This window comes from Mastigoproctus giganteus, chromosome 13 (genome assembly GCF_048544385.1).
Source record: "Mastigoproctus giganteus isolate SK-2022 chromosome 13, ASM4854438v1, whole genome shotgun sequence".
Lineage (NCBI taxonomy): Eukaryota > Metazoa > Arthropoda > Arachnida > Uropygi > Thelyphonidae > Mastigoproctus > Mastigoproctus giganteus.
Window position 1 is genome coordinate 6529876 of NC_143587.1, and position 12835 is coordinate 6542710.

Consider the following 12835-nt stretch of genomic DNA (forward strand, 5'->3'; position numbering starts at 1 on the left):
ATATCATCTGATCTGAATCCTTTTATTTAATATAACAATCATGTACCAAATAAGATTGAAATAGGTGCATTATGGTCTTAGTAGCCCTTGCACCAATAAATCCAACAAACAACAACAACATGAAGACCTTGAAGGCTGTTCACTGTTGACAAATCTTAGAAAATGTTTGAGAAACATGTTTTGTCAACTTCCTTCCATGGTTGCTTGCAATAGTGGGCTGTTGTGCTGTCTTGTTTAACCATCGAGACTAGGGGCAGACGAGAACAAGGTTCTGGTCTGCTTTTAGTCTCATAGCTCATTCTTATCTAGATGTGAACCCCTGGCGCTCGTCGCCGTGATGGGATATTGTGCTGTAACTCTACTTCACAATAAAGATTTATTTATTTATTTATTTAATTTTATAAAAACTTGTGAAATAAATGAATATCATTCTACATTTGCTCATATGATTTCATCATCCTTCTCAAAAAATAAGGCCCTATCATTATGGATGTTGCAACTCCACATTACACTGTAATCTTGAGACTGTACAATAATTTTTCATGAAGTTTGCCTTGTCGAAAAAGTTTGGAATGGTGAGAACATCTCAAAAAAAAGTTTTTCATGATTATCTTTTGAATATCATTTGAATACCACAAGAAATAACAGTGATTGATGGAAACTTATGTTATATCATAACTAAAGGGAGCAGATTTACCTGGTCTTTGAGAACTGAAACTGTATTATTTATGTTATTAAATAAGGTTACTTTTACTGATATTGCAAAATAAAGACCACTAGTTTGCAATGACCCTATACATACATATGTACATAATCAAATCAAAATAATATGGAGCATTGAACCTCAAATTAAACCTCAAAATTTGTAGATGTATATATGCATGCAAGTAGTGGTGCAAACATGTAGACATTTATTTACTTTAAGTCTGGTATCTATTTAGTTCATCAAACAGCATGCCACTGTATCCCAGTTTTGTAGCTTTGTTTCTGTGGAAATGACAGTCAGGATATTGTACACTGAGTTCATTCCTGAAAGTTGGACTTTAACAAAATCACCTACAATGATATTCTGTGCAATATTTGTGATAGAATCAGACAAAAAAAAAAAGTACTCATTTCTGGAGGCAGAGAACTGTGTTCTTCAACACAATTATGCTGAAGCACCATCAGTGGATATCTGGAGAAACATGGGACATCTTTTCAACCATTAGAACAAAATAGAAATGGAAACACCATGTTTCAAGCTAAGGAATAGAATAAGCAAAAGAATAAGGAACAGTTCTGGGATGAGAACACTTAAAGATATCACACAGACTGCAGAACAATTCCTCAGTTGTTTGCAGAAGTATGTATTTGCTAAAGAGTGATTATTTTGAAGGACTTAAACCTCTGTATCATTTACTTTAATAAATCTGCATTGACATTCCATTTATTTTTGACTACCAAATACGTGTATAAAATGAGACACACACAACACCTAAGTACTACATAAGTGTATTAGTGATAACAGCAACTTTCTCAGTGATATAGTATTTCTGCTTTCATATGTTTGAGTTATGTGTTTGAAGTGGGGGGGGGGGAACCCCTCAGAAAATTACAGGAACCTTCCCCTGACCATATGTTTTCGATAATGTAGTTTTATATTTGTATACAAAAATTTTACAATCTGCTTTTTTTTAATGTATACATAATTCAGTCTGGTCTTTAAACCACTATTGGGTTAAACAAAAGAACCCAGTAGTTATTTCTCCCACCTCCCTTAGATCATTGGAGTGTCTAGTGGGTAATGCTGAGAGGGAGAAAAAAAGTGTAGTAAATATTTACTCTTGAGGGGATATGCTTACACTCTACCCTTTCAATAAATATGTACACCGAGTGGACAGAAATCATGGGATACCTACCTAGTAATGGGTAGGCCAGCCTTTCACCCGGATAAGGGCAGTCACGCAGTGAGGCATTAAGTCCACTATTTCATGAAAGCATTCCTTAGGTATTTCCATCCATACTTGCTACATTGCTGTCCATAATTCCATCGCATTCCTGGGTGGAGAATCCAGAGCTCAAATAGACCTTTCCACAGCATCTCAAAGATGCTCCACAGGGTTCATGTCTGGCAAACGGGGAGGACATTCTGTGGGGGTGGTGCATTGTCCTGCTGGAAGAGTCCATTGCCCTGTGGATGCATAATGACCATGAAGGGATGGAGATGGTCTGCAAGGATGGACACGTAACCTGACCTGTTCAGAGATGCGTCTAGGTGTACCAGAGGTCTCAACGTGTGCCAGTTGAACATGCCTCAGACCATTACTGACCATCCACCTGCCTGAACAGTTCCTTGTTGATATGATGGGTGCATAGCTTTGTTTGGTTTCTCTGCCAGATTCGCACTCTCTTGTTTTCTCGAAATAACTGGAAACAGGACTCATCGGCCCAGGAGACCTGTCTCCAATCATCCAAGATCCAGTGCCGATGTTCTTTCCCCCGATTGAGGCGTAGAGATATGTGCCATGGTGTTAGCAATGGGACTTTGATGGGTCGGTGGCTCCCATAACCTATTGCGGCTAATGATCACCTGATGTGCTTGGTGGAGATGTTTTTGGCACTTCCTATTGAAGTCTGCAGTGATTTGTGCCACTGTCGCTCTCCAGTTAGCTGAAACAATGTGGCATAGACGTCGACGGCCACGTTTATCCACCACCTTTCTCTGCCCACAGTGCTGTCCACGATGAGATGTTATTCCACAAATGGCTTATTCCCAATACACTCTTGATACTGTTGAATGGGGAGAGTGCAATTTCTGTACAACTTCTGCGTTAGAGTAACTCATGCGTCGAGCAGCCACTATCATCCCTCTTTCAAAATCGGTTAACTCACAATGTTTATCCATACTGACATCAAATTACCATCTATGTGAATGCAGCGTACCTATATACTTCTATAGATTTTCATATATATATATATATTTATTTTTTTTTTTTTTCCAGTTGTATTTTTCTAGTGCTGTGAAGATTACTGTTTATTATTAATATTTATTGTAAACTTTATTGTCTTATAAAATTTTAATGAATACTGAAAGTGATTGTTAAATGAGCAATGCAAGTTATGACATTGGAACAAAAAAGAAAAGTTCCTGATAGAATTGAATGTAGAGAGAACATGGCATCAGTAAGCACTTTGTAGGAGTGAAAAAGTCAACAATTAGAACCATTGAGAAGAATGAGTTTGAGGGCAAGTGCTGCATATAGAACATCAAAAGATGAGGTATTGGTTAAGTCATCAAATGCAGACATTGTAGGGATCTTGGGGACAATGTCACTCAGACATAAGGGATACAGAATTTGAATATGGGGAGTACAGTGTGTAAAAAGAGGACAGAATTGTTGGAGGGAAGATTTATGTAGTGTGTCTAGTTGATGTGGGTGGCCAGGGAAGTGTTATGTCAATTTGGTATGAAATAAGCACTGAGAAAACAAAAATGTTAGACCTAAAGATTGTGATGAGTACAATGAACAGATATACAAAGAAATATGGTGGGCCAGAAAATCAGAATGTCTTATAATGGGGGATTTTAATTTTCCAATATTGACTAGAACTTGAGTTGGTCACACACTCCGACTTTTGTGGATTTTTTGGATGACTGTTTTCTACCACAGCATGTTAGAGAAGCAACAAGAGAAAGAAATACTCTTGATCTGATTATCATCAACGATCCCTCATGCATTAAGAATCTGCTGATAAAAGACCTAGGTGGCAGTTATCACATTGTATTGATGTGGGATATATAATTAAATATTTAACTACTCGAGGGTAATGGAAGGGACTTTGCTTTTGGGAAGGAGACTAAAATCTATGCAGTGGGACCAACTATGATATTAGCAACAGAAAATTCTAAATGGGAAGCATTCAAGGAAATAATCAGAAAAGGTGCTTTGCTCTTTATAACAATTAAGACAGAGGTTCCCAAACTTTCTCGGTTCACAGTGCCCTTAGTGGCACAGTAATTTTTTCACGGTGCCCCTGGGCCAAAAGAAATACTTAACACAGTGGTTTTCGATCTTTTAATAATCTGATTCTCTCTGTTATATATAATATTAAAAAAATATGTTATATGATAGTTATAATAATATAATTATAAACAAAATTACAATTCGTAATACAAATTATATATACTTATATAATAATTTTATTCTTTATATAGTAGTACTAAATAAACAAATTAAAGATCACTACAAAATTAAAAAGATACGGTACAATGGATACTGTACACCTTTTTATAATGAAATAAATATATAAATTTCAAAAAAAGTTTAAGTAACTTAAACACAAATTACATGGCACCCCTGAAATGTTTTTGCGTCACCCCGGTTGAAAATCACTGAACTAAGAGATAAACTTAAATGGATGTCAAGTGAACTGATGAGGCTCAAGGCAGAGAAAAATAATACAGGCATTCATATAAATTATCAGGTGATACAGAAGCCTATAGTAGATATAAACAGGTCTGCAATCAAGTCACAAAGGAGGTCATGCAAGCTAAGGCAGATTATGAGATGTCTCTGGCAAAGAATGCAAATAAAAGCAGCAAAGACTTAAGTAATGTAAACACTAGAAGGAGAGCGACGAGCGACTTTTTTCCACTAGTACAAATGGTATAACAGTTGATGATTATGATCAGGTTTCTGACAAACTTAATGCATATTTTGCATATACATTTATGCATGAGGGATTTTTATGGATGGGCATGCTGAAGTATATCAAATTATAGGGAGCTAAATGATTTTGTGATATCCAAGAGAAAAGTGAAAGAGAAATTTTTGAAGTTAAACATAATTAAAGCATCTGAGGTGGATGGTATCTATCCAGTTATATTGAGAGAGACAGGAAAAGAGTTCGGCAAACCTTTAGCCATTATTATGAGTGTATGCTTAGATTCAGAGGAGGTCCCTATGGACTGGAAGTGTGCAAATGTGTCCCCAATTCATGAAGGGTGAAGTGAGTAATTTTATATCTGCAAGCTTGAATTCTGTTCCAGGGAAAATAATGAAATTACTTATTTAATCATTGATTAAATAAGTAATTCAGAACTATCTGGAATGACAGCCACAGCATGGATTTGTTAAGGGTAATCTTGCCTGACCAATCTGATTGGATACTATGATGCACTAACAAAGGAACTGGATGCAAATAATTTTCACATCATAGATTTAAGAAAGCTTTTAATACTGTTGAAAGTAAAAGAGTGCCTTTAATACCATACTACTCTACTTTTGTACAAAGTAGAGTAGTATGGTATTAAGGGCAAGTTATTGCTGTGGATAAAGGGCTGGCTGGGGAAAGTTGAGTGGGAGAAGACAGTGGTTATTTATGGGCAAGGCTCTTCTTGGACTACTGTTATTAATGGAATCCCCCAGGTTTTAGTGTTAGGGCCAGTACTATTTTCGATATTTATTAATAATATCGATGAAGGCATTTCAGATGTAATGTATACGTTTTCAGATAATAAGGTTGGTATGGTGGTTAATAATAAGTTCTACCACAAAAAAAAGTTCTAGAAAAATTAGGCAGATGGGCTGAAATGTGTCAGTTGAAGTTCAATGTTGACAAATGTAAGGCACTGCATATGGGTAGGAGTAATCCCTGAATAACATACCAACTGTGTGGTACCACACTCTGGGTAGTGTAGAATGGAAAAGACTAGGAAGTAATTGTGCCGTCAGACATGAAGTTCTGAGCAGTTCAGACAGGGCATTGTGACAGATCATGGGCTTTTGTCAATGATGTACACACATTCTTTCAGACATAAGGAGGTGATTATTCTGTTGTATAAGGCAATAGTCAGGCTACATCTTGAGTAGTGTATGCAGGTCTGGAAGCTTCATTTTAGGAAGGATGTGGATCTGTTGGAACAGGCATAGAGAACAGCAAAGAAATTAGTGAAGGGAACAAAATGGTGCTTTTGCCAAGAAAGGCTTCAGTTCTGCAGATCGCAGTATCTGGAGACTAGGAATCTGTGAGCAGATTTGATTGATATGTCTAAGGCTTCGAATGGAATGAGTAAGCTAAATGCTGATGGCATCCTTCCTCATGCATTAGACAATGCACATGGGGGCTGGGTATAAATTGAGTTTGTTTGTTTGTTTGTTGTTGGATTTTATTGGCGCATTAGCAACTAAGGCTATAATGTGCCCTATAAATTGAGTAAGAATGACTGCAAGATAGATGCAGAAATTTGCTTTTACCCAATGGATAGTTGATTGTTGGAACAAACTTCCATCTGATAAGTGGAAGTAGGATACATTAAATAAATTCAAGAAAACTAGGAAATTATTCAAATTTTATGTACTGTGAAGTGCACTAGTTTTGAAAAAAAAATTTTGAAATAAACCTGTAAACAGAAGTAGTATCAAATATATATATAATGTTTTTTTAATTTTTTAATATTATTTATATACCTGATAAGCAGAAATATATGCAAAGGCCACTGATTAAAATTTCACACCCTTAACAGTCTTTTAAACTGGAAGATGGATGAGAAATAAGTGATTGATATTTCTATTTTGTGTAAAACTTTTGTCTTTTTTTCAGCAGAATTAAAGGCACATTATGGCCATGTTTCTCTTGTGCAGTAAAGCCCACAAACAAACAGCAAATTAATTATTTTATTTATTATTATTTTTTTAATATAAAAAGTGTAACACACAGCACATCTTAATTTAAAATTTTATTAAACATTAAAAAGTGCATACAATAAGTATGCATTGTGTTAAGAAAAGGTGAAATATTGGCAGTGTTAAAGCAGGATTTAAAAAAATAAATTCCAAAAAGTAAAAAGAAAGTTGGGCACCTGTCAGGTGGCCTGCCACCATTTATGCTACACATTTTGGGGCTCTACCACCACCTATCCATGTCAACAGGTTCGAACCCGTGCCCACCAAATACGGAGGATGCGGAAAGGTCAGGGAATGACCACCGCATATCCCCGGAGCAATATGGCCTTAATTGCTAATGCTCCTAAAAAACAAATAACAACAACCATGTCAACAGAGAAATTAACTAAGAACAAACCAGAATGTGGAAAAAAGCATCTAATTTTTAAAAATTTTCCTGTAGTTGGGAGGACTTGTTTTTTTCCTTTCATGTGGTTTTTGGCCAACAGGATTTAAACTGCTTAGTGGTCTTATAATGGTCTTATCACTCATAGTATAATACATTTGCTTTCATAATAAGTTGGTGCAGTATTGCATACTTTCAAACAAATTATATTGCCAAACTGCTATTTGTTTAAATGATGGGACACTACCACCATGAAGCATATTTCAGGATTTAACAGATCCATCATCAGGTAGCAGGCAATATCTTTTAAATAAATAACTGACACTAACCTTTTGGCTATGTTATTCGAAAGTAGTGTAATGCAGAGCAACTCATTGCTTTTTTTAAAATTTTTGTTAAAACATGAAAGAACAGTACAGTCCTCCCAGTTTCAATAATTGAATGAAAGTTCTTGCATTGGTATTGTTTATAAATACAGTAATCTGCTGTAAAAGTTTTAAAACATTTTAAAAATATGTTTCATTGTTCAAAAATATATGGATTTAATAATAATAAAAAAAGTCCAGTCCCTTAATCCTACTTCACGTAGGATTAAGGGACTGGACTTTTTTTATTATTATTAAATTCATATATTTTTGCTATTCTTGGAAATAGCTGGACAAGCAGAGAACTCAGTGTATCTGTTAACATTTAAAATTGCAAAGAACAGAATCTCCCCTTTTTTAAAATCAAAATTATATGAAGTTTCCTTTGCTGAATCCAGATGTAAAGCTTTTTGATAAAATACACATTTGATTACATTTTCAATATATGTTTTAATTTTAATATATAATATAGGTGTAAAAACACCACAGACAACTCTTAGAGGGAAAAAAACTACGATAGTATTGTAAAAGGCATCATTTCAACTGTATCTCATATTGTGCTCATCCTTCACAACGAGTTACCATGTATTGCACTACCTCGAATAAGTAACGCTTCACCAATAGAGAAGACTATTGTTACTTATTCTCAGTAGGCACCACCACCACCCAGACGGCACCATGTCAAGGCTTGTTGGCCTTTCATTTTACTTTTACATATATTATAATTTTATGTATTTAAAATTTTTCATTAAAGCCTGAAAAATTAATGCTACTAACTAATAAGTATTAATTTCTTTAATGGCTTAAATTTTTCCTTTAACCTGCCCTGCCACTATTTAAGCTGCCCATGTAGTTGACTTAAAGGTCAAGGTTCAGCCTAGTGCACTTTTTTGTTGCTACTTGGCTTATTGTTTATAAATTTTGCTTGTTTCAGGTCTGATGCAGCTATCCTGACATTGCCATAAAATGTGCTATTAGAAATTATTTTTTTCGGACATAATTTAACCCATTTTTTACATAATTTACATAATTTAACCCATAAATTAATCCATTTTTTACCCCCTTTTTAATAGTTTAAATGAATTGAGATTATTTTGTAATTATTAGATAATATCTCTCTCTCTCTCTCTCTCATGTACATAAATATTTAAACATGATTTGATTGGTTGGTATATTAGTATATATTATAGTAGTGATAACTTTTTCTAGTGGCAAGTTTGGAACAGTTAACAAGCCAGGGAAAAGTTCAAGGCAAACCACGAATTGTAAGTTTGGTTTGATACTTTCATTCCTATATAGGTAGGGATAGCTTGTTTTTTAGGTAGCTAAATTATCATGTAACTTTTCAATAAAAATTATTGAAAAGTTAAATGTTATGTTATCATCAATGTATTCTTTTTTTTAAATGCATTGAATAAAGAATACATCAGTGATATTGCAATGATACATCAATACAGACAATGAACAGCATTGCTGCTCTCCCACACCATATGAAAAATGCTTTAGTTTGTTATTGTTTATGGTTATTGGCTATTTATGGCCAAAATTAAGAAATGGTCCTCTTATCCTTCCATTAAGGATGAGAGGACCATTTCTTTTAGGGTTAGTATTAGCCATATAGCGCAAGGAACCTGCAGCCTTTAGATATGCTGGCCAAAAAAAAAAAAGTAGATAAGCAAGTAGATGAATTATGCTCTTCCCTCCTCACAGTAGACCTTTGAATTTCTTAAAATTGTCAGCTTTGAGCTACCTGCAGAGGTAACTTATTCCAGTAATCAACAACTTGCTGGCTAAAAACAACTTTCTACAATCTAGTCTAAATCTCTTCCCCTGTAAAAAAAAAAAATTGTGTTGTGTGTGTATGTGCGTGTATTGTTATTGTCTGATGGCATCAGGGGTTTCCCCTCATCCTGGGAAGTTCAGGTGACCCCCAGGGATGGCCTAGCCAGACTCTCGGGGGTCGCCTGAACTTCCCAGGATGACCTTTTGACTCTCGGCTCAGCTATGTGCACCATAGATGGAAACTAGGAGCCTGTGACACTCCACAGGCCCCACGCTAAGAGGCCTGAAGAAAAAACAGAACCCTACATTATGCAACATTAACAACACATCACTTGCACTTACTGGCTTTTACAGAGAACTGTAACTCAACACACAAGAAAACCGATAGCGGAGTTGTGGGCAACCACCAGTGTCGCTTGACACTCAACACTATGTCCACTATTTCTCTATAATTTGAATTTATGGCCCCTGGTTCTGGAATTCTTTATAACTGTGAAATGCCAGTGTATCAGCAATATATAAAGGCAGTTCTAGAAGTGAGATGGGTAACTACAGACTGGTCAGTCTAACTTCAGTGTAGGGAAAATCGCAGAGGCAGTGATAGAACGAAGAAAGGGACATTTAGCTAGAATTCGGAGGGTTACGCAACAGTGGTTTTTTTTTTTTTTTTTTTTTAAGGAAAAATCATTATTTCATATTTGTTTCATATTTGGATTTTACAAAACATTTGACTCTACTGTATAAGTAGAAACATAGAAACCACAAGTAAGATTTAAATATGGATTGCAGCATGGCTGATGGGCAGGAGGTTGTGGTTAATGATTACACATCAGTGGTAGGGCATTACAAGTGAGGTTCCACCAAACTTGCTTCTGACACTATTGTTTCTGATTTTCATAAATAACAGCATTGAAGGGATAGAAGGTGTGATGTTGAAATTTGCAGAATATGTAAAGATTGGGAGAACAATTAATGGTTAGTGTAAAGCAGTGGTGCTTTCAGGAAAATGTTTTCTGGTCAAAAAAGTGGCAGTATGCTTTAATGCAGATAAAAATATGCAAGGTCTTGCATTTGATGAATGGAAAACCCCAAAATAACTTATACATTTCAGCATTAGCATTAGTAAAGGCATAATATGATGCAAGAAAGCAAACTTATATAGCATTAGCCAAAAAAAAAAAAAAAACCCTTCCCATTTAACTTATCTGTTCACTCCAAAAGTTTGTCTAGTTCAGCCATGAATTTACTTAAGCTGTCAATTCCACAATGGCAGATGGAAGTGTGTTCCAGCAATCAACCACCTACTGGCTAAAGGCAAATTTCTGCACATCTATTCTTCAACTGTCTTTCCTCAGTTTGAATTTATGCAGCTCAGGTGCAGAATCTGAGCAAGAGAAAGAATGCAAGAATATTTGCTGATGCTATCGAGGCAGGGTTAGGTGTGTCAGAATACTGCTAGCTTGGGGGGGGGGGGCGGATTCACAGACTAATAGATTAGCATTAGCCACAAGCAGAGGTGAAAGCAATTCTTGGACTGCTTCTATTGGAATGAACAGCAGCCTGCAAAGCTAGGTGCTGGGGATTTCAAGGACTGCTGGCAGTCATCATGGAACAAGTAAATACGTGGGTTGTGTTAGGGTAACTAAGAGTAAGGATAGGTGCATGTATACTTCCATGTACACCAATGCTAGGAGTATAGAAACTAATTTTGATGAATTTGAGGTGCTGATGAAGACATCAAAGGCCGATATTGTTGGGATATCAGAGACGTGGTGTCACACTGAGATAAGGAATGCAGAATTGGAATTTCAGGAGTACAATGTTTACCGAAAGGGAGGAGGGGTCATGCTGTTAGTTAAGAAACACATAAAATCTAAGGAAGAGCATCTAGTTGACATGGGCGGAGAGTGCAGTGTTAAGTTTGGTGTGACGTAAGCACTGGGAATGTAAAGTTGAGAGTAATAGTGTGCTAAAGGCCTAATTACTTTGATGAGTACAATGAACAGCTTTACAAAGAAATAGTGGGCCATTAAATCAGATTATCTTATAATTGGGGATTTTAAATTCCCAGATGTAAATTGGAACTTGTGGGTTGGTCACTCACACACTAGAAGGACTTTTGTGGATATATTGGATGATAGTTTTCTGCAGCAGCATGTTCGAGAGAAAACCAGAGAGTGTAATACTCTTGATCTGGTTATCAGCAGTGATTATTCGTACATTAAAAATTTGTAGATAAAGGAACCACTAGGTGGCAGTGATTGCAGTGTACTGATGTGGTTTTTTTTTTTAGGAGCATTAGCAACTAAGGCCATATTGCTCCGTGAATATGCAGTGGTCATTCTCTGACCTTTCCGCATCTTCCGTATTTGGTGGTGACGGGCTCGAACCCCGGTCTAATCAAGAAGCGTGTGCTACGCACTGCTGCTCCTTCCCACCTGGCTACGGAGGCGCCATACTGATGTTGAATTTACTTTCAGATATAATTGTCATCGGGGGTAAAGGGAAGGGTTTTTGCACTTGTAAAGGTGACTACAGTGGTCTCACACAGTTTTTAAATTCTGTACGGTGGGACCAACTGATGATGTTACCAACAGCAAATTTTAGGTGGGAAGCATTCAAGGGAATAATTGTGGGAGCTACTAGGCTTTTCATACCAATTAAGAAATATTGTTCAATGTTTAGACCTAAATGAGTGTCAGATGAACTAATAACACTGGTGGCAGAAAAGAAAAATGCATCGGATGCATAAAAATTATCAGATGACACAGAAGCTTATGGCAGATATAAGCTAGTCTGTATTCAAGTCACAAAGGAGATTAGCAAGCGAAGGCAAATTGTGAGAAATCTTTGGCAAAGGATGCTAAGAAAAACAAGCACTTCTTTACTTATATAAACTCTAGAAGGAAGGGGATGAATCAAATTGGTCCACTTGATATCAGTGGTTCGACTGTTGATGATCCTGCTCAGATAGCTCATAATTTGAATGAGTATTTTGAACCTACATTCACACATGAGAGTTATTAAGGGAGGAAAATACAGGAGGTTTATCAAACTGTAATAGGGTGCTTAATGATTTTGTAATAACAGAGCAAACTGGAGGAGAAATTGTTGAAGTTAAACATAAGAAAGGCACCTGGGGTGGATGGGATCTATCCAGTTATATTAAAGGAGGCACCAAAGGAAGTAAGCAAACCCTTAGCCATAATTATGAGTGCATCCTTGGACTTTGGGATGTCCCCAAGGACTGGAGATGTGCTAATGTATCCCCAATTCACAAAAGGGGAATTGAAGGGTGACACGAGTAATTACAGACTAGTTAGTTTAACTTCGTCTGGGGAAAATAATAGAGTCCTGGTTAAAAGATTCATAGCAGAATCAATAGACAAGACTTCAATAATAATTCAAACAGCATGGTTTTTTTTTTTTTTTTTTTTTTTTTTTAACAAAGTCTTGTCTGACAAATTTGATTGGAAACTATGATATGGTTATAAAGGAACTAGATGCAAAAAATAATTTTGATATCATATACTTGGATTTCAGGAAAGCTTTCGACACTGTTGCGCATGGAAAACTACTACAAATTGGAGCATTATGGTATTAAGGGTAACTTGCTACAATGGAAAAAAGGGTGG

The 12835-nt window shown here is 36.1% G+C and overlaps 1 protein-coding gene across 1 annotated transcript in view; it reads left to right on the plus strand.

The window, feature by feature from the left end:
• Positions 1–12835, plus strand: part of LOC150075741 (vesicle-fusing ATPase 2-like) — a 243134-nt gene that overhangs the window by 76499 nt on the left and 153800 nt on the right. Inside the window, exon 7 of the mRNA XM_090387859.1 lies at positions 8628–8683. Within this exon, the coding sequence (XP_090243985.1) occupies positions 8628–8683 (56 nt within the window). The remainder of the gene's footprint in view (positions 1–8627; positions 8684–12835) is intronic.